The sequence below is a fragment of the Orcinus orca genome, chromosome 13, assembly GCF_937001465.1.
Source record: "Orcinus orca chromosome 13, mOrcOrc1.1, whole genome shotgun sequence".
Classification (NCBI taxonomy): domain Eukaryota; kingdom Metazoa; phylum Chordata; class Mammalia; order Artiodactyla; family Delphinidae; genus Orcinus; species Orcinus orca.
This window is the reverse complement of record NC_064571.1, coordinates 73509050-73532497: the sequence shown is the minus strand read 5'-3', so window position 1 is coordinate 73532497 and position 23448 is coordinate 73509050. Positions and strand designations below refer to the sequence as shown.

General features: G+C 37.7%; 1 protein-coding gene across 3 annotated transcripts in view; it reads right to left on the bottom strand.

Moving 5' to 3' along the window:
* Positions 1-561: 561 nt before the first annotated feature.
* Positions 562-23448, bottom strand: part of ATAD2B (ATPase family AAA domain containing 2B) — a 169841-nt gene continuing 146954 nt past the window's right edge. For all 3 annotated transcript variants that reach the window (XM_049696353.1, XM_004268079.3, XM_004268080.3), the window contains exons 23-28: positions 17449-17571; positions 14218-14355; positions 9838-10521; positions 7162-7289; positions 6725-6853; positions 562-3969 (exon numbers count right to left, since the gene is read on the bottom strand). In XM_049696353.1, coding sequence (XP_049552310.1) covers positions 3928-3969; positions 6725-6853; positions 7162-7289; positions 9838-10521; positions 14218-14355; positions 17449-17571 — 1244 coding nt within the window. In that variant the 3' untranslated portion in view covers positions 562-3927. The remainder of the gene's footprint in view (positions 3970-6724; positions 6854-7161; positions 7290-9837; positions 10522-14217; positions 14356-17448; positions 17572-23448) is intronic.

The window sequence follows — 23448 nt, the reverse complement described above, 5'->3', positions numbered from 1 at the left end:
GAAAAAAAGAAAATTAAAGATTTATATAGAGGAAGTTTAGTATACTAATCTTGGGACATGAAAAGGTGTCTCGTGGCAGACAGCAGAAACATGGGCAATCTAAAGCCAAGAACATTCTATTCACTTAAAGCAATAAGCCTCTCATAATTCTGGTATGAAATCTCTCTCCACATTTAAATTCTACTGTATTGTTCAAAATACACTGATAACTACTTGATTTAAGAGAAAACACTATAGATTAAGTGAACCATACTACCTGATCGTCTATTGTAGCATAGTCTTCCAATGAGAAAAACAAATTTCAGAAGTAATCCATTTGCTGCTACACAACGACTTTTAGACAATCTTCAATTGAAGTTAAAACCACACTTTCTCAACAGAAAAACTTTTAGATAAAAAATACTGAGGGCTACTAAAATCTAAAAGAATCATATAACAAGATTTTTGGCATGCTTAATTAATAAACATCAATACGTCCTAGCTACAAAATAATGAGTTCAGCTAGAAAAGTAGCATTGCACTTGCAGCCAACAGTAATCATAATTAAGCTAAAGAAAGACATGTTTTTCTTGTCATCTTTATTCAAGTATTTCACAGCAGTTATATTACAAATTACAGTAAATGTTCAAAATTCCAGAATTCAAAAATTAAATAATTTATTTCAAACTAATGTAAAATGAAGTCAAATGCAAAATACCAACTTAACACAATTCTAAATTAAACTACAAACCCAAAACAGACCATAGTTGATGAAGTGTACTTAATCTGCAAAGTAGACATACATGACTGAAACCAAAGAGGACTCCCAAAGTCTAAATAACCAAATGTACAAAATACAAAAGATGTAGGTACAAGTCCAAATTCAAGCTTACAATGTGATTACAAATAATAATTATAATAACAATGGCATTCAGCTACGGGACCTGACACTGAAGATACCTACTGAATAGCACCATAGCTGAACCAACTTAATCAAAAAATGGGAAGATATTACCACCCCACTCCCTAAAAATAAAATCCAGTAAACCTACAAATACATTTATTGGCATATGAGAAAAATCAAGTCATGAAAGGACATAAAAAAAAATAATCACAGGTGAGATTCAAGCTCAAAAACACAATTAACTCCACAGCCATCAGTTTCAACCCTAGTGCGGTTCCATCATCTTCAAAAGGCTCCTATGGTCCCCACAGCTGAGCATTAATTATTGTTGGGCTGTGCCGTGATACATATTTTAGTGATCTGAGAGCAAGGTTCTACACAGGAGCGTATCATTTATAATGCTCACAATAGGAAATAAGAACAGAGGTCAATTTGTACATATTTTTGCCAATGCTATACGGCAAAAATTAAGAACTTACAGAAAGGTAAACAAAATTGAGTCCACTTGGATAATTTCACAAGCTGCTTTAAACTATAGAACCACCAGATATCTGTAAAATAAGAAAAACTGGTATAGTGGGGGGGGGGAAGGGGCCAGAGGAGTTGGTACAATTTCACCTCATTTTTCTCCCCTTGGCATTAGATTGGCTTTCTCTTTAAGACCTAAACTGTTCAAAGTGGCAGTTCCTATCATACTGAGGTTGCCTCCTATTTCTCCATCTATATCAAGGTTAAAATTAAAAAACTTGATCTTTTGGAAGCATTTTAATGCTAAACAAAAATAAATTTCCCTTGTCAAACTCACTGATGGCTAAAATCTTAATTAACTTGTACAAATTTAGTAAACTACTAAGAACATGTGCATTTTTTTTTCTATTCACAAGTGCTGCTGTTACTTGAACAGAATGCTTCTGAATCAGAGTAACTGGAATAAATATTTAAAGAAAAATAGTGCAGCAAGAACCTGAGACTTGCAAAAAACCCTTTTACCAGAAACTTGCTACAAAAAATCTGCTACATCTTATTTCATCAAATCTTTAAATTCTGTAACAATTTCCATCAAAATACAAAATGCTAGTGTATTAGACTGTAAAATAGCTTGAACTGGTATGATGGTAATAAATTACTAAAGTAAGCATGAAAATCCTCCCAATAATCAAATTAGAGGTTTCAAATAACCTCCCCTTTAAAATTGGTTCATCGTTAATCGCACTTGCCCACCTTAAAATACAGTGTGCCTACATGGGTAGTATCTTGAATTATATATGACTAACTGAATATTTTGAAAACTTCCTAGGTATAAAGAAAACAAGTGGCATTATTTAAAAATTAAACTAGAATTAGAAGGCATAAAATGTTAATGTAAATGCAAAGAAGCACTTCAGATTACTGCAGTAGCCTTGGCCAAAGTGTGCTTTCTGCGCTGGCATCCAGCACCCTACAAAGCCAGAGACGAGGAGACAAGTACCTTAGCTTCAGCATGTAAACGGTGGCAAAGTGAATACAGAACTCTGTAGACACTGTTGGTAACTAAAATACAAAAAGCTGAGGTAGCTCATTATCTCTGCAGTAGTCCAAGACCGTTTGCTCTAATTGAAACCCAAACTACATGTGTTGCATATATTGTAAAGACACACCTGCAGCTAACAGCTATAATGAATGAAGATATCAAGAAAACTTGTCAAAATTTTCTACTTTTTTGTTTAAAAATCATCTGATAAAAAATGTCACTGCACTCCCTTTGTCTCTTTGCAACTGCCTAGACTGTGTCTCTGAATTTGTAGAAAGTTTTTGTAAAACTAGTAACCCATAAGTAATTTTAGATAAGTACAAGTCACAGAAATCGCTTAACAAGATCCAAAACAGGTTCCAATCAAAACGAATAGTTGTGAAGGTAAGCTTATGATAAGGGATTTAAACATTAATACTGTTATTCAAGGACCATACCAGAGCTCACTTGCAACTATGCATATAGAAAATGAATTTTATGGAGCTTCTGACAAATTCCTCTCTTTTCTGTCCATTTGGCAAGTCCGGGCTTTAAACCAAAACTGTAACAATTTATTATACATGAAAATCGTTCTTCTCGGGGAACTCAAACATGAATAACTATTAAACTGCCATTGACAGAAGAAAATAGAGTGTCACTCTATTTTCTGACCATCATTGTCATCCATACCAAAAAGGGTGTGTGTTTTTTGATGGACTGTGAATTTTTTGTTGTTGTTGTTTTATTATGTTTCTTAAACAGAAACGGACCATACAGGAAAACTTACCATTTTAGTATATTATGTGGCTTAACCACTGTCTTGATCGAGTTTTGAAAACAAAATAGGCATTTTATACCACAACACTGGTTGCCTCTTAATGATACAGAGTATCAAAACTTATTTTCAGGGTTGTGACCGAAGAAAACATTCTAATCCATTTGCTACAAGTAAGCCCATCCTTGTGTTTAGCCTTATCTTTCTCGAATAAAAAGGCACATTAAAGGCAGTTCTAAAGAGCCTAATCTAATTTTATCCAGTTTCTTCAGTTTCCCACCAGAATATACCATAGCCAACTTTAAAACAGGCTTCAGTCCGTTATCCAGAAGAAAAAATAAAAACAAATATGATAAAAGGGGGTGGGGGGGGGGAAAGGTTGCCCACTGTTTAAACAATTCAACACACTTAGAACTGCCCCATCCAGTTTCCTCGTGTTTGCTGGTCTGCTCCCTAAGAGAGGTCTCCAAAAGAGAGTGCACAAAAAGAGAAGCAGAAGTGAGAGCAGTTTCTGTAGCACCAAAATCTCCAATCTGTGGGGTTGTATTTTTTATTTGTGGAAAATACAACATGTTTCTGAAGTTCTGTTTGGTTCTTGTAGGCTGGCTGGTTTCAGGTACCTGAGACAATAGCACCAAATTCAACAGAGAGAAAGAATGAATGAGAGAGCACTTTACACCAAGGCTCTGCACATAATTGGTGCAATTTGAAATTGAATGGCTCAGAAGACTGCTCTGGCAGGAGCAGATGGGAGAGGATAAACCACTCTTCTTGAAAGGTTCATAGGAATGTCTCAAACATATGAACTGTTCTTTCCATCTCCTATAAGGGGGGAAAAAAGTACACATTATCTATTAAAGGAAAGACAAAAGCATTACAGAAAAATTCACTTCAAATTAACTTTCTAGATAAAGAATTTTAGATACAAAGTTAAGCTTTAAATATATTCCTGATTACAGTACCATAGCTACTGTGTAAGCCTATCTGCCCTAGACACGTCCAGATGCCTCCTACTTTACATTTAGGCTAATGAGGATGATGCTAGCAACAATGAGTACTTATTGTGCCAGATACTGTACTAAGAAATTTACATGTATAAGTAATCTGCCAGCTAAAAACAGCAGTCAGGATTTGAATACAGGTAGCCTCACTCCAGAGCCTGCACCCTTCCTGACTCATTATATTCGACTGACTCCCAAAGCACAATGAATGTATTCAGTATAATAAAACTTGTACCCAAAGTAGAACGTACCCTGCTCCCAGTGCTACTCACTTCAATCAGAGCTGAAATTTAAAAAAAAAAAAAAAAAGCCAGAAAGAGTCGATGCCATCAACGCCAGGAATGCCACTCACTGGTGATTCTGCTATAGATTCCTCCTCTCCTAAATGAGACCCCTAGATTACAGGGTTCCAAGACCCGTACTGCAAGGTGTTTCAACTGCTGAAGAGTATTCAATCCATTCACACTAATCAAATGTCAAGCACGTGAACAAAGAAGTTCTAGAATTTTTAAAAAGTAAAGAACTCTACCCCACACATTACATTCAGATGGGCAAATGTCAAATACATCTAAGACATTTGGTTTTCCCTTCCATCTTTAAACACCTCCAAAGAAATTATATCCTACCTCTCTACAGAACTAACAGGCCATACTAACAGATTATCATCTGATCAAAAAGTTCTTATAAATGACCAATCAAAATTACTTCTGCTAAATGTTTCATCATGTTACTGAGTAGGAGAAAAGTTCTGTTATAAAATACAATATCCAATACTATCCCAATTTTTAAATATATATTCACACTTTTATACACATAATGTACATCTAGACATTTTTAAAGGATGGAAGATATTCTAAAAGATTAATGCTGATTAGTTTCCTCTAGATGGTGGGATATGGGTGATGTTTTTATTTCTGTTATTTCTATATATTGTATATGGTCAGAATAGATTCATAAAAATGTGACTCATAAAAATGTGATTACAAAGTAACTTTTAAATGCTCTCTTGCATTGATTCAAGTCCAATACAGGCATTCCCTGGAGATGTTACGTTCCAGACGAAAGCAAATAAAGTAAATCATACGAATTATTTAGTTTCCCGGTGCATATAAAAGTTATGTTTACACTATACTGTGTAATGGCATTATGTCTAAAGAATAATGTACACACCTTAATTTTTTAAATGCTTTAAAAATTTTCTTAAAAAAATGCTAACCATCGTCTGGGCCTTCAGCGAGTCATAATCTTTTTGCAATAACATCAAAGATCACTAATCACAGGGACTTTCCTGGTGGCACAGTGGTTAAGAATCCACCTGCCAATGCAGGGGACATGGGTTCAAGCCCTGGTCCGGGAAGATCCCACATGCCGCAGAGCAACTAAGCCCATGCGCCACAACTACTGAGTCTGCGCTCTAGAGCCCGCGGGCCACAACTACTGAAGCCCGCGCGCCTAGAGCCCATGCCCTGCAACAAGAGAAGCCACCGCAATGAGAAGCCCGCACACCGCAACGAAGAGTAGCCCCCGCTCACCGCAACTACAGAAAGCCCGCGTGCAGCAACAAAGAACCAACACAGCCATAAATAAGTAAATAAATAAATAAATTTTTTTAAAAAAAAGATCACTAATCACAGATCACCATAACAAGTACAATAATGAAAATGCTTGAAATATTGCAAGAATTACCAAAATGTTATTAACACAGAAGCACAAAGTGAGCAAATTATGCTGGAAAATGGCGATGTTGCCACAAACCTTCAATTTGCAAAGAACGCAATATCTGCACAGTGCAATAAAGCAAGGTATGCTTATATTCTTTATTACACATGCAAAATAATCACATCCTCTATACATAAATCTTTAACATACTAGAAATACTTCTTGAGAGCAGAGACTTTTGTCTTATTCATTTTATTTGCTCAGATGACCGCAAAAATAAGTGTGACTTAATCATGTAAATTATATGAATAGAGATATAAGCTTGTATTTATAAAAAACTTTCTTATGGCCCAGAGTTGTCCAGAAAGCGAACGGTTCACCTCTAAAGTGTCTAAGCACAAGGACAACAACTCCTTCATGTGGTTATTTCACAGGACTAGATTTGATTAAATGAGATGACTTTTAAGTTCTCTTCCAATCATAATAGGGTGGCCAGTAAGTCTCATGGCCCACGCCAACTCCTTTTAACCAGTAGTGGACACCTCGGGAGCAGTGGTAACATGGACTGTGAGGCCATGCTCACATTCAATAGGCCAAAGTGATATATGCTTAATCGGTCAAGTCAGTGATAAGTAAGGGAGGGGAGAACTGTGAATGCTAATCTGTGTATTTGCCAACCATGAATCTCTGTGTTTTGATAAACAAAGAATCCCAGATTACTTCTGTTCTGAGACAAAATGGTACCAAGAGTATATTTTTGTAACTCTTAATGATTCTTCTAATCTTAAATCTTCAAACCACTCTTCAGTTACTTGGTGAAAGATTTAGACTAAAATAACTTTTTTTTTTCCTCTTTTCTTTGGGACAAGTAAAAGCACATATTTGTTTATTCCACAGATGAAGTAATAAGCACTCACCTCTACAAGCTGTGATTTGTCATAATCTTTACGGTGACGGTAGATGCACTGACTAAGAAGAGAATATAATCTCTCAAGTTGATCAACTGCCAGATTGTTGCTTTTATCTACCAACAAATCAAGCAATTTCTAAGAAAAATTAAAAGAAAAAAGAATAAAATGAAATTTGATTTCATTGTTCAAACTGAAACGGTTCCACTCAAATGCTAGGCAACAGACACCACATGCTATGGTGTAATAGTGACACCTGAGTTTAGAAGATTCCAGGGCTTAATTTATTACCAAGAACATTCTCATATTTCTAACCCCTCAAAACATACACAACTCTTTTTCATTAGAAGCCCTGAAGTACCTATATTCCTAGGTTAAAGCAAAAGATTATCAAATCTAGCTTTATTTCCATTCATTTAAAACTGCCTGGGAAGAGCTAAGCTTACCTTCAATCTCTCATGATCAACTATAAGAGGTGGCACAGGCTCAGATGGCTCTTCTGGAACCAGTTCCAGGCTTGTTGTTTTTGCCTGCTCTAAAATTAACTTACGATATTTCTTTACTTTAGAAGCACCTACAATTGGGGGGAAAAAAAAAAAAAGCACTGCAGCAAATAAAAGTTAAGAAAAATCAGACAATTATACATTCTTTTACCCACCACAAATCCTTTTGGAATAAGCGTGTAATTCTTTAAATAATAAATGATTTTTTTGAGGGGTGTAAGACTAAGCAACCCAGATTAAAGAGAACTAGACCACAACTATGAAAGCCAAGTCATACCAGAATATCATCTTAACAAACATATCCCCTAAAAGGAAGATAGGAGTAATCTTCAGCTCTAAGCAGTAACTTATAAACTGTCTTCATTCTCTGTATGATAACCATTTTAAAATTCAGAGCTCTCAGAACTAGAAGAAAGGAAGCACCCTAGAAAAGCAGATACTAACACAAAGTGAGGCCAACCTGCCTCATATTTGCCTCCCAATGCAAAACATTTGCTGCAACATTGCCTGAAACGTCTTACTTTTCTCTGTTATACTGCCTGTGTTACACAAAATTTTCTCTTAAAAATATAAACCCATTAAAAATGCAAAAGGTCTAGTGTCCTGTCCTCCTACCTTAGAGTGAATTAGTATAATCTAATTACTTTCCTCCCAACATCTTGCTGAGACCAGCCACACTGAAAAAACAGAAACTGTGAGGTCGCTGAGTGTAGCTTGACAGCGTCAGGCACCCTGATGGGTAGGGAGGGCAGGTAAACCATCAAGCCTTACGCTCCCTAAGCAGGAGCACTCTTAGAGGAGGCCAAGGCGGGAGGAACACAAGGACAAACTTGGACTGTTTCAGAACTTTATACAGGACCTGGCCCATGCTCAGGGCCACTAAGGAGACCCTTCCTCCTCCCTCCTGCATTAGTTCTCTTAGTCGCAAGTCTTTAAACAATTCCTTTTCCTCAATGTCTGCTATATAGATAAATAATAAATGAACCAAAATGTTGCCTTCAAAAACATATACCCAGAGAAATTTTATATTTCAGAAAGCCTTTAGAGTGAAAGCCTTTATTTACAGTTCAATTAATATATGCTAGGAGTTTTGTTAAGACCATACGGATCCTCATTATTACATCCATGGACTTCTAGAGGCCCAAAAACCTGAATTAGGAACCACTACACGAGGTTACATTGCCCTGACAGTTACAAATGAAAGCTTCAGGTAAAGCGTTTACACAACAAATATCTTTAAAGCTTTTTAGATCACCAGTTGAACATAATATTCATTTAAACCTTTTCTGCAAGCTTACTAAAATCTCATAGTGAACTAGCATTAAAAAGAACTTCTCCTCCCCATCCATTCTGCCTCATAACAGGAATCTCTCCCTTTTTCCCACTCTGTCCCATTCATTACTTAATTCTAGCTTCAACACATTTTTTTAAGTTCTGTCTATATGATAGCCCAGGATAAACAATGCTCTTAAAATTGCTTTCTATTATTAAATATTGGAGAAAAAGAAAAATTCTCAACAGGCAGCATTCAAGAACCATACCTCTCTCTTTATCCATTAAAAGAATTCTAAGACTTTGAATACCATCCTACTCTCATTCTACTGGAGGGCTCAAAAAACTGGCATTAAAAAACCTTTCTCACATAGCCCAAATCCCAGGCTAACACTATATACTCCACACAATTTAGAGAGCATGATACAATTTCAAGATAACCTGGTATAAGAAGAGTGCTTATTCGGGAAGGAAATTCAGTACACTGAGCAGAGTAGATCTCTAAATCACCCCATCTCACTATGGGCTAAAGAATAACGATAAACAACAAAGTGGGGCCAGAAACCCTCAACGCCCCCTTTCTGCTGCTTCTTAGAAGAATCATATATCCAAAGCAAGTCAGGAGTGGGCAGAGTGCTCTGACTCTGCGAGAATAAAGTAACTTTGACAGTGAGGATTCTGCTGCTTTCTTCCGCCACTGCTCGTATAGATAGAGTCTCCTAGACTAAACATCCCTCAGATTCAACTAACAGTGACTGCCTGGCATGAATATACCTTAGTACATTACCAGGAGAGGCGATTAATATACATGACTTATATAATCCCTGCAGTGGCACCACTCTGAAGTTTAATTTAGAAGATAAAAGACACAGGGTTGGAGAATATAAGCAACTAGCTCAGAGTCACATGATTATAATGAACACGAGTGGTAATTTAATGTGGGTTTATATAACTTTACTATACCATACTGCTACAGTATCCAAGTCTTCTCACCCACCCCCACCCCACCCCAATAATCCTTCTGTTAGAAATCCATCTTCCTAACACTTGTGGATCTACTCAGCTTTTAGTCATAAATCCATTAGGACAGGGATGATAATCAGGTGGGAAGCAGAAGAGGAAGCAGCCAGGTAAGCAATGCATTCTGGACCACAAACCCTCTGAAACATTCACCAAAATTTATTATGTATGTGTACACTTTTCTAGGCAAAGGGGTGAAAAGTGCAACAGATTCTCAAAGGGGTATAATTATTTATCAACTATTGCTACTGGGGACCAGATAAAATATGCACTTAATTAACTCTGGAGTTAAAACCTTCAGGAAAAATTTTAAAACATTAGCTCTACCTTCTTTATCCAGTTCTGCATCTTTAACCTCCACATCAGGGCCAGGTTCGAGCTTCTCATTATTGCTACATTCCACTGCCTCTAGTTTCTCAGCATCATCTCCGTGATTTTCATTTGAAGCTTCTGGTTTTTCTTTTGACTGGTCCTCCAGAAGATTCTTTTGTTCAGAACTACATTTGTCTCCACTACCACAGAAAGAAACTACTTCAGCCTTGCCATTCTGACACTCCAGAAGTGGTATTCCTTCAAAACTGTCAGTGGAGGCCTCACCGTTTAGACAGCTTCCTTTAAGGAAAGACTCTTTCCTAGATGTCTGTTCTGGATTTAGAGAACTGCTGCTGTTGACCAGTAGAGACTCATTTGAACTTTCCTCTTCAGTAGATGCAAAGTTCTCTTTTGTGCCCGCTCCATTGTTAAGCCTCCGCCCCTGGTCCATGTCCATGATGTCACACGATGATTCATCATTGGTCATAGATAAGTCTCCAGTCTCTTCTCCATTTTCTTCATGGCAGTCAGTGCTTACCTCAAACTCTCCATTTTCTAGCAATTTCCTGTCCTCCATATGATTCTCATAGTCAGCAAATTTGGTGTCCTCTTCATCTTTTTTTAAATTATTGACTTTCCTTTTCTTAATAATTCCTTTACCCCACTGTGATCGCCGCCTTGATTTTCTCCGAACTCGAACTATTTTACAAAGAAGGGAAAAAGATATGTAGAACCTGGAATGCAATGCTTGTTTTACAAATGTTTATTAAATAAGACCCAAACGAAAGTAAACCCATACTAGCGTAACACACAGACAAAAACTACTTAGCTCTTGACATCCATGCTGACTAATCCTCACAAACTACAAGTAAAATGGATATGAAGTCAGGGATGAACTCTGAAGAATGAAAGGAATTTACATTTATTTCCTGTATGAGTTTACTCAGCACTCACTTTTTACCACTGCCCTGGATTCTACTTTATAGCTGTTCCTAATTCCTAACATGCAGGGGCCAAGCGTACTATACACACATTTAGGGAATGACCACATTACCAAGCTGCCTGGAAGGTTTGGGGCTACATCCCTGGACTTCCACCAGGAAGATGAGTGCTTTGTCAGCAAGATCACCCAAGAGCTTCTAAACCATGAAAGGAAATTAAAGTATGATCCAGTATATGAAGAGAGAATAGTTACAGGTATTCCGACAAAGCAATCTCTACTGCCTCTCCTTCCAGAAGAAACATAAGCCCTATGAAGGTTATATAGACAATGTGGTTAGCCAGCTGTTAGCCATCTACCACAAATGGTTCACCTATCAGGATCAATTTCTTGCAAAGTTGTTATTTGAAAATATGTAGAAAAATTAAGCCCTCTGCTATCAAGGCAGCAACAACATTAACAAACAATGAAAATGAATATTTGGTCAGTTATGTGAAACAGGAGACCTACAAAAGTTGTAGGGACTATACTCCTAGATGTTAGAAACTATCATGAGCTTTTATGAGTAGATAGCTGGTACTTCCAGGTAATGATGGACCCAGGAATCTTTAATTTCCCATGTATGTATCAAAGGTAGCTGGTTATACAAGTCGATCCCATTGTCCCTTAAATAAAAAGTTAACTTTTATTTTGCAATGTGGGACATTTTCGCAAAGAAATTTAAATACAAAGTTATTAAAGCAAACTAGTTAAGCTAGAGACCTATCACTTCTGGTGTCAAACACCAAATTCTAAATATTAGTTTGTTGAAAGCCATCAGAGTAAAAATAATTCATATTTTTCCAAGGCTATAAATGTAATGTCAAATCTGGCTTAATTTTAAAAGAGATAATATGTATTTTTAATGTCAATGTTGAAAGCTTCCTGGGCAAAGGCATTTTAAAAAGAAAATACAAATATGAGACCACTAAGTGTAGATTGTTTAATCCACAGTTTAAAAACTGCTTTTGAAAGACAAATAGAGGGGAATGTGGTCTTAAGACAACCCTCACTTCTTTACTCTAGCACTTAATATGAACTTGTGATCTATCAACAGTATATAGTGTGTTTACATACTTTTCCCATCCTTTCATCTTTAATCCTTACTGAGTCTCTGTAAAGACACCAAGGTATTCACAAGTGTTGACAAATTTTGTCATAACTATCACTCTTCTTTCTCATCTAAGAATAAATCTACTAAAGGTTTCTAAAATCATCTGCAAAATTCAAGTTATTTAGTCACTTGGCTCAAAATTTACTTTGCCTTCAAAACTGTACTATCATTACCATCTCTCCATTCCTTTATCCCCTATTAATTTCTATTTTTACAATTTACAGTTATAGGGTAATTGGAGATGAAATTTCTATATTAGTCTACTTTTAAAAGCACAGGCTATAAGTGATAGGCATTCATAAGCATTCCATTACTTATATGAAAAACTAATCCAGTCCACATTAAAAGTGTAAGAAAAGTATTCAGCTTGCTCTTTCTCTAAAATGTAGAACTGTTAGGTTTTACTACCTGACAAGTCACTCCTGACATTGTGTCCTTGCTTATTCTCCAATAACCAAAGGTACAAGAGGTTCCCTTTTTCTTTCCTCACTAAGCCATGGAGCACTAGAGCAAGAGGCTGGACCCTGCTTGATTAGGAGCCAGCGCAACTCCTTAAAATGTACTCATACCCTAAGCAAAGGTTAGGAGCCCTTCTGAAGTAAGTTTATTTCTAATGCTTTCATCCCAGCTAAGAAAAAGAAAATGTTCTTATTTGGGGAGAGGTCAAGCTAGAGATATTTTCCCCGTCCTTTTATGATCACTTCTAATGCTTAGTATGATTTTGGTAAAATAAGAGGAATTGGTTATATACGTGCCACAAGAATAGGGATTTTTGTTTTAGTCACTGCTCTATCCTCACAGCACCTGGCATGTGGTAGTATATATTTACAGAACTAATCTTTAATATACCCACTTCCTTTTTCAAGGGTGCTTTGTGTGAAAAGCCCATTTAGAGGCACAATCTTTAAAATCAAGTTTTATAACATCTCTGAGTTTGTTTCCAAAACTAAGACCTTAGAAAAGCAACTCTTCCAAAGGGAGATTTAGACATATGATTTAAGTAACTTAATGTAAAACAGACAAATGATGAGTCACATATGCCATCTACTGGTAAGAGAAAACAGGACTCACATTTGTAGATTACAATATTTTAATACTTAAAGGAAATTAAAACTGCTTGAAGCCAATATTCAATGTGTTTTAGTTAGTAAATATTTTTACCAGTTGCAGAGAATGTAGGGATTTCAAGGTTTAACTTATAGTGCTGTGTCACAGAATCCAGGTCACGATCCAAGGTACAACTAGGATAAATAGCTTAATCAGTTTTATGGAACTAAATGCACCATTAAGTCCTTCAAATGTTCTCACACATGAATGCCACTTATCACAAAGAGAACAAGATAAAAAAAACTGAGTCTGGTTCATTCATTCAAATTCAATGCCACTGGTTAAAGAACTTATTATGGCCATCTTTACTGACAGTTGGAGCAGAATTACCACCTTTATATCAGAAGAACAGCGTATATCTTCCAAAGATGGCTATCTTTAGTGAAACATAAAGATTACATTAGGATTATACCCCAATAAACATGTTAAAAAAAAAGATTACATTAGGAAGATGCTGTGTTTATTAACATTTGTCTTTTAGAAATTTTACAGATCACCATGAATGAGGAAAAGTGAGGAGAACCCAGAACACTGAATTTTCCCCTAAATACATCTGACTTAAACAAAGCCAGTTAAAGAAGGCTACACAGATTTTTCTCAGAAAAATCAACTTCCTGCTGTCAATTCAGTCACTCTCCTAAGCTGGAATTTCCATTTCCCACCATAACAAGAACATTCTGCATAACATACAGCAAGGGGTTGGGGGCGGGGTGGATAAAAAAATCTATTGGTGGGCTTCCCTGGTGGCGCAGTGGTTGAGAGTCCGCCTGCCGATGCAGGGCACACGGGTTCGTGCCCCAGTCTGGGAAGATCCCACATGCCGCGGAGCGGCTGGGCCCGTGAGCCATGGCCGCTGCGCCTGCGCGTCCGGAGCCTGTGCTCCACAACGGGAGAGGCCACAACAGTGAGAGGCCCGCGTACCGCAAAAAAAAAAAAAAAAAAAAATCTACTGGCTCCACATCTCTATCTAAAAACCAAAGTTTAAAACTGAAGATATTCAAATCTAGTTCAATTACAACAGCAAGCATTGAATGGAGATAGGAGAAAAGCAAATAAGGTTAAAGAAATGTATTCTGATTCAGCATTTTACCCCACAAGCTCTTAGCAGCCCTTTGGTATATGTGCCCAATTCCTAACACATCTGCCTCATTTGCAGTTGTTCCCACTACTGGATAACATGATCTCAAATACTCACATGCACATTTATTTGCAGTGCTGTGCCAGATATCCATTGGATTTCTTTGTTTGTGCCGAAATGCCTCTTCAACTCTAGTTTCCATCTTTCGAGCTCCAGTACCATGAGGATTTATTTGTTCTGCTGTTACCGATAAGCCTGCAAGCAGAAGATAAGCGATACCTATTTAAATATTTCCAGCTACATAAACCAACAAGGTTAAAAAAAAGTCTGAAATACAAAACTGAATTTTAAAGTCATTAATTATACTTGGACAGTCTGTAATTCGGATGAAATAGTATCTATTGATTTAAGATGGGAAAGAAACTAGATATAAAATCATAAAAATAAAATGGCAGGCCATGCTTATTTACACTTAATCCCCAAAGGGCCCTGTGTTTATTCATTTTACTTTGCAGAGGGATACATTTCACATTTTTATGACTGTGAGACAGTAAGATTATATATAGTCTAAAAGTCATGATTTCTGCCATCTTAGAAAGTATAAGCATATATTTGGCCACTGAACCCCATTCATATGAACTGTTTCCATCTGACATTAGCTGGCTGTCACACCACACTGCCTAAGTTTGGTTTTCGTGCACTGATCTTCATAAAAATAACCATTCCATCTCAATTCTCTTTACTAGATTTCTTTCTTCTATGCCATCCTTAAATGTTGCCTTCCTTAAACGTTTCTAAGGGCTGTCTCTGGAATCCCTTTTCTTCTCACTTTAATCTACACCTTCCACCACAAATATTCATGCCTTCAGCTCCTACTGGCATTATATAATTAGTCCCAAATTACATCTTTAGTCCAAAACTCTCTTGAGCTTCTGATTCATATCAGTTGCCTACTTGATATCACCAACTGGATATCCTAGAGATAGGTCAAATTAAAGATAACTGGTTTCTCTTTCCCCACCAAAAAAAACCTGTCCTTATATATTCCCTCTCTCTACTGGTGGTATTAGCATCTACTTAAGTCATTAAACCAGTAACATGGCAGCCAATTTTGCCTCTTCCTTTCCTTCACAATGCCCTCCACCCCTGCAGCTGCATCTCTCTCATGTTAATCCTACCTTCATTCCCACTTCACTAATTAAAACTCTGGACTACTCCAACAGCCCTCCCCCCACCAAAAGCTTTATTGAGGTACAATTTACACAACATAAAAATCACTCATTTTAAGCGTACGATTCAGTGATTTTTAGTGAATTTACAGAGCTGTGCAATCACCACAGCAATCCAATTTAGGTAACAGTTCCAGGCAACCACTAGTCCACTTTTTGTCTCTATAGACTTGCCTTTTGTGAGCATTTCATATAAATAGAATCATGCAATATGTGCTCTTTTGTGACTGCCTTCTTTCACTTAGCATAACATTTATAAAGTTCATCCATGCTGTACCATGTATCAGTACCTTATTCCTTTTTATAGCTGAGCAGTATGTCACTGTACAATATACCCTGTTATTTTTTGGTGTTTTTTTTTTGCGGTACACGGGCCTCTCACTGTTGTGGCCTCTCCCATTGCGGAGCACAGGCTCCAGACGCGGAGGCTCAGCGGCCATGGCTCACGGGCCCAGCTGCTCCGCGGAATGTGGGATCTTCCCGGACCGGGACACGAACCCGCGTCCCCTGCATCGGCAGGCGGACTCTCAACCACTGCGCCACCAGGGAAGCCCTTATACCCTGTTTTGTTTACCCATTCATCAGTTGACGGACATTTGGGTTGTTTCCGGTTTTTAATTGTTGTGAATAATACTGCTGTGAACATTCACGTACAAGTCTTTATATGGACATATGTTTTCATCTCTCTTGGGTAGATCCCTAGGAGTAGAATCGCTGGGTCATATGTAAATATTATGCTTAACTTTTTAGAAACTGCCAAAATGTTTTCAAAACTGGCTCCAACAGCTTTTTAACTGGTCTCTCATCCTCCTACTGAGCCACATTGAGACCTTGCTATTTCCTGCTGCCAAAGCAATTTACCAATCCATTCCACTGTTTCAAATACTTCTATGAATCCTACTGACTATGGCAATTGTTCTCAAACTTTAGTGTACATAAAAAGCACTTGAGTTTGCTGAAGTGCAGATTTCTCGGCCTTCAGATTCTCGGCCAGAGAATCTAATTCGGTAGTTCTAAGCTGATGTGGGTAATAAACACAAACACATTTTAAAAAACATAGATCTACAGGATAAAGTCCAAGCTCCTTAGCAAGACATTGATTCATGCAAATATTTATAAAAAGCCTGTTGTGTACCAGAGATAGTTCTAGGGACTGCAGTAGAGCTATGAATAAGACATTCACAGCACTTATATTCTAAATAAGGAGGAGAGAGACAACAACAGTAACAAAATGCCAAGTGCTATGGTGACCAGAGCCTAATAAGATTAGGTGGCCAGGGAAGGCCTCTCTAAGGCAGTAGAAGAAAAAGCGTCTTCACATCTTCAATGTCCTGGACCCAGCTCACCTTCTGAGCTTTGTTTCCCACCATTCTGTACATCTTTAGCAACACCAGTTTGCAGTTCTTCCAATACACCACGTTATTTCACGTCTCTGCGCCTGTACACGTAGTGTGCTGTGCTTACAATACCTCCTCCTTCTCCGTCACTGCCTCCCTTCCTCTACTTCACTAGAGACAACACTTCTATATTCATTCTCCAAACTCTGATCAAAATGCTGGGTTTCCTACCAGGAGGTCCCTCCTCTGTGCTATGAACATGCTTCAATCAGTGCATATGCCACACTATACTCGATTTGTTTTACACTTACTCTCTCCTACTAAAGTGTGAGTTCCTCAAGGACAGGATTATATATAGAACGAACAAAACGCATCTGCTAATTCTGTGTTTATATTAACAAAATTGCACATAAATTCCAACAGGTTTAAAAAAAAAGTATTCCTAAAAACCATTTTTAAGTATCGGTATTAGATATAAACTGATGAAAATAAACCCTCTTCAAATATGAAAGCCTATCTAAATCCTTTAAGAACAGAAATCCATAATTAAAGATATATGCCTGCAAAAGAAATTTCACTAAGAAGTACTTTATTTCTGTCATTTGCACTAAAACTGTTATAGAAAGTAAAATTTTAAAACATCTTTGAGAATTTACATGACATTTTCATATCAGAAATTAAGGATGGGCCTCAAAATACATTTTCATAATACCAGCAACCGTAAAGAAACAACATTCAATGACCTCTTACTCTTCAGTAGCAAGTTCACTTCTATAACTTACCTCTTTTTATTCTTGCTTCCTTAATTTCTTCACAGAGTTTATTAAATTCTGGATCCAATTCAGCTGCAATGATGGCATGCGCAGTGTCCTTCAGGGTACAAGCCCTGTGCCTAATTATTTTATCTGTTAAAAAGTTGGTATACATTTATTATAAATACAAGTGAAATAACATGAACAAAGGGCATCTTAAAAAGAAAAGGAACACAAACATTTAAATAAAACTGTGACTGCAATGAGAAGCCTGGGCACCTCAACGAAGAGCAGCCCCCTGCTCGCCACAACTAGAAAAAGCCCACGCACAGCAACAGACTCAACACAGCCAACAAAAATTTTTTTAAAAGGCTTTATCAAAATAATTAATTAATTTAAAAAACTGAAAAGCATTTCTAGCTAAGAAGCAAGCTCATTTAAATGATGAGCAAAAAATAAATATAATAAGCTACTCAATCAAGTTGACAATCATCTGAGAACTATACTTTTAGAACTTCAAAGTACTAAGCCTACTTAACAAATCATTACCTCAAAGATATGGCTTAATTTTATATTTTTCAAAAATGTATGACATTCAATAAAGATTTTTAAAAGATTTACAGGATATTCACCGTATGTCCAGCACCAGAGCTACCATGGATAGATACCGAGATTTCAGAAAACCTTACATAATTTTCTCCACGAGACAAAACTGGTCAAAACTATGCTAAATTAAGGGTGACTGATTAAAAAATTGTGACAGGAACAGACAAATACAATAAGGCACCTAAGATAAGAATGCAAGATGACATAAATTGCAGGTAGATCTAGGAGAGAAGTGCATACTCTGTTCTAGATAAACCATATACCTAAAATTGCTACTAAAAGAAGAGTCTCTGCTTTACACTAACAGAGGAGTCCTCATTAACTAACAATATGCATAAACAGTGCTCCCTAGAGCTGTGCAACTCCAAGATATTAAAAGTCAAGTTAATATACCAAGGTCACTTAATTTGTAACAGAATTTAGCACTAGCATCTAAGTCACAAAATAACATCTGCTTTTTCACCTCTAGTAAAGACAAAAAGTATAAAGATGTATTTTATTTATAACTTTTCTTATTAGAAAGTCTAATAGTTCACTGTAGAAATCTTATAAAAACAAGCATGCAGCACTCAAAAAGCAACCCACTGGTATATTTCCTTCCAATGTATTTTCTCTAAACTTTCACTCAATAAATATTGTCAACTGTACCAGGAAGTAAGTCAGGTGATGGCTACACAGTAGTGAACAAAATAGACAGGTGTCCACTTTCAAGGAGCTTTTCAGAATAGTATAGAAAAGAGGTATTTTACCAAATAATCTCATATACACATATAAACACCTTCTCCTACCCCTCCCTCACCCCCCAAAAAACCTGTAACAGCTATGATGAAAATCTACAGGATACTGGTGTGGATACCAATTTTGAATGGGCAAGTCAGGAAAGACTTCTCGGAATTAGTGGCATTTAAGCTGAGACTTAAAGCATGCATGGGGGTAGCCACTGACAAAGGGAAAAACCAGTGCAGGTTCAGAAAATACCATGTGAGAAAGTTCTGGAGTTAAAAGATCTTGGAGATTTTAAGAAACTGAAAGGTAGCCTAAGTGATTACAACACAATAAGCAAGAGGCAAACGGGAATCTGACCATATTCAAAGGATTTTAGATCTTATCCCAAGAGCAATGAAAAGTCATTGAAAAGATCCAAGCAGAGAAATTACATGATTTAAATGCTCATCTTCGAAAGATCTCTCTGGCTGTTCCCTAGAGACTGGATTGAGAGGGTCAGGCATAAAACCAGGGAGTATAATCGGAAGGCAATTTTTAGTGAAAAGAGAAGAGAGAACTGAACCAGGTGGTAGTGAAGAAAAGGAAGACTACAGCTTTGAAATGTGTTCTCAATGACACAACTTGGTAGTAAAGCAGGGGATGAGATAAGCATCAAGGAAGATTCCCTAGCTTCCTGCATGAAAAATGGGAGGATGGAAGTACCGCTTACAAAAATAAAAATTTAAAAAAAAAAGGAAAAAAAAATCCTACAGTATAATTAGAAAGGAAGCAGGAAAAGAAGTTAGAGATTTGCGCTAGTTTAAAGAGTTTAGTTTTGACATGACTAAAAAATATCTAATAGAGCCTGAGCCAAGATCGCAAAGTAGAAGGACGTGCTCTCACTCCCTCTTGCGAAAACACCAGAATCACAACTAGCTGCTGGTCAGTCATTGACAGGAAGACACTGGAACTAACCAAAAAAGATACCCCACATCCAAAGATAAGGGAGAAGCCACAATGAGAATGGTAGGAAGGGTGCAATCACAGTAAAAAAAAAAAAAATCCCATAACTGCTGGGTGGGTGACTCACAGACTGGAGAACACTTATACCACAGAAGTCCACCCACTGGAGTAAAGGTTCTGAGCCCCACGTCAGGTTCCCAAACTGGGATCCGGCAACGGGAGGAGGAATTCCTAGAGAATCAGACTTTGAAGGCTAGTGGGATTTGATTGCAGGACTTCGACAGGACTGGGAGAAACAGAGACTCCACTCTTGGAGGGCACACACAAAGTAGTGTGCGCATCGGGACCCAGGGGAAGGAAGAGTGACCCCAGGGGAGGCTGAACCACACCTACCGGCTAGTGGTGGAGGGTCTCCTGCAGAGGCGGGGGTGGCTGTGGCTCACCATGGGGACAAGGACACTGGCAGCAGAAGTTCTGGGAAGTATGCCTTGGCGTGAGACCTCCCAGAGTCCACCATTAGCCCCACCAAAGAGCCAGGTAGGCTCCAGTGTTGGGTCGCCTCAGGCCAAACAACCAACAGGGAGGGAACCCAGCCCCACCCATCAGCAGTCAAGTGGATTAAAGTTTTACTGAGCTCTGCCCACCAGAGCAACAGTCAGCTCTACCCACCACCAGTCCCTCCCATCAGGAAACTTGCACAAGCCTCTTAGATAGCCTCATCCACCAGAGGGCAGACAGCAGAAGCAAGAAGAACTACAATCCTGCAGCCTGTGGAACAAATATCACATTCACAGAAAGATAGACAAGATGAAAAGGCAGAGGGCTATGTACCAGATGAAGGAACAAGATAAAACCTCAGAAAAACAACTAAATGAAGTGGAGATAGGCAACCCTCCAGAAAAAGAATTCAGAATAATGATAGTGAAGATGATCTAGGACCTCGGAAAAAGAATGGAGGCAAAGATCGAGAAGATGCAAGAAATGTTTAACAAAGAACTAGAAGAATTAAAGAACAAACAGAGATGAATACAATAACTGAAATGAAAAATATACTAGAAGGAATCAATAGCAGAATAACTGAGGCAGAAGAATGGATAAGTGGTCTGGAAGACAGAATGGTGGAATTCACTGCCACAGAACAGAATAAAGAAAAAAAGAATGAAAAGAAATGAAGACAGCCTAAGACACTTCTGGGATAACATTAAATGCAACAACATTCACATTATAGGGGTCCCAGAAAGAGAAAAGACAGAGAAAGGACCCGAGAAAACATCTGCAGAGATTAGAGTCGAAAACTTCCCTCACATGGGAAAGGAAATAGCCACCCAAGTCCAGGAAGCACAGAGAGTCCCAGGCAGGATAAACCCAGGAGAAACATGCCGAGACACATAGTAATCAAACTGGCAAAAATTAAAGACAAAGTAAAATTATTGCAAGCAGCAAGGGACAAATGACAAATAACATACAAGGGAACTCCCATAAGGTTAACAGCTGATTTCTCAGCAGAAACTCTACAAGCCAGAAGGGAGTGGCATGATATACTTAGTGATGAAAGGGAAGAACCTACAACCAAGATTACTCTACCCAGCAAGGATCTCATGCAAATTCCATGGAGAAATCAACAGCTTTATAGACAAGCAAAAGCTAAGAGAATTCAGCACCACCAAACCAGCTCTACAACAAATGCTAAAGGCACTTCTCTAAGTGGGAAACACAAGAGAAGAAAAGGACCTACAAAAACAAACCCGAAACAGTTAAGAAAATGATCATAGGAACATACATATCGATAATTACCTTAAACGTGAATGATTTAATGTTCCAGCCAAAAGACACAGGCTTGCTGAATGGATACAAAAACAAGACCCATATATATTATAAGAGACCCACTTCAGACCTAGGGACACATACAGACCGAAAGTGAAGGGATGGAAAAAGATATTCCATGCAAATGGAAATCAAAAGAAAGCTGGAGTAGCAATACTCATATCAGATAAAATAGACTTTAAAATAAAGAATGTTACAAGAGACAAGGAAGGACACTACATAATGATCAAGGGATCAATCCAAGAAGAAGATATAACAATTATAAATATATTAGCACCCAATATAGGAGGACCTCAATACATAAGGCAACTGCTAACAGCTATAAAGAGGAAATCGACAGTAACACAGTAATAGTGGGGGACTTTAACACCTCACTTACACCAATGGACAGATCATCCAAAATGAAAATAAATAAGGAAACAGAAGCTTTAAATGACAACAGACCAGATAGATTTAATTGATATTTATAGGACATTCCATCCCCAAACAGATTACACTTTCTTCTCAAGTGTGCACGGAACATTCTCCAGGATAGTTCATATCTTGGGTCTCAAAACAAGCCTCAGTAAACTTAAGAAAACTGAAATCATATCAAGTGTCTTTTCTGACCACAATGCTATGAGATTAGAAATTAATTACAGGGAAAAAAACGTAAAAAACACAAACACATGGAGGCTAAACGATACGTTATTAAATAACCAAGAGATCACTGAAGAAATCAAAAAATACCTAGATGGGCTTCCCTGGTGGCGCAGTGGTTGAGAGTCTGCCTGCCGATGCAGGAGACACGGGTTTGTGCCCCGGTCCGGGAGGATCCCACGTGCCGCGGAGTGGCTGGGCCCGTGGGCCATGGCCACTGAGCCTGCGTGTCCAGAGCCCGTGCTCCGCAACGGGAGAGGCCACAACAGTGAGAGGCCCGCGTACCGCAAAAAAAAACAAACAAAAAAACCTGGAGACAAATTACAATGAAAGCACGACGATCCAAAACCTATGGGATGCAGCAAAAGCAGTTCTAAGAGGGAAGGTTATAGCTATACAAGCCTACCTCAAGAAACAAGAAAAATCTCAAATAAACAATCTAACCTTAAACCTAAAGGAACTAGGGAAAGAAGAACAAACAAAACCCAAAGTTAGCAGAAGGAAAGAAATCATAAAGATCAGAGCAGAAATAAACAAAACAAGAAACAAAGAAAACAATAGCAAAGATCAAGAAAACTAAAAGCTGGTTCTTTGAGAAGATAAACAAAATTGATAAACCATTAGCCAGAATCATCGGGAAAAAGAGGGAGAGGACTCAAATCAATAAAATTAGAAATGAAAAAGGAGAAGTTACAACAGACACAGCAGAAATACAAAGCATCCTAAGAGACTACTACAAGCAACTCTATGCCAATAAAATGGACAACCTGGAAGAAATGCCCAGATTTTTAGAAAGGTATAACCTTCCAAGACTGAACCAGGAAAAAATAGAAAATATGAACAGACCAATCAGGAGTAATGAAATTGAAACTGTGATTAAAAATCTTCCAACAAACAAATGTCCAGGACCAGATGGCTTCACAGGTGAATTCTATCAAACATTTAGAGAAGAGCTAACACCCATCCTTCTCAAACTCTTCCAAAAAACTGCAGAGGAAGGAACACTCTCAAACTCATTCTATGAGGCCACCATCCCCCTGATACCAAAAACCAGACAAAGATACTACAAAAAAAGAAAATTACAGACCAATATCACTCATGAATATAGATGTAAAAATCCTCAACAAAATACTAGTAAACAGAATCCAAAAACACATTAAAAGGATCATACCATGATCAAGTGGGATTTATCCCAGAGATGCAAGGATTCTTCAATATATGCAATTCAATCAATCTGATACACCATATTAACAAATTGAAGAATAAAAACCATATGATCATCTCAATAGATGC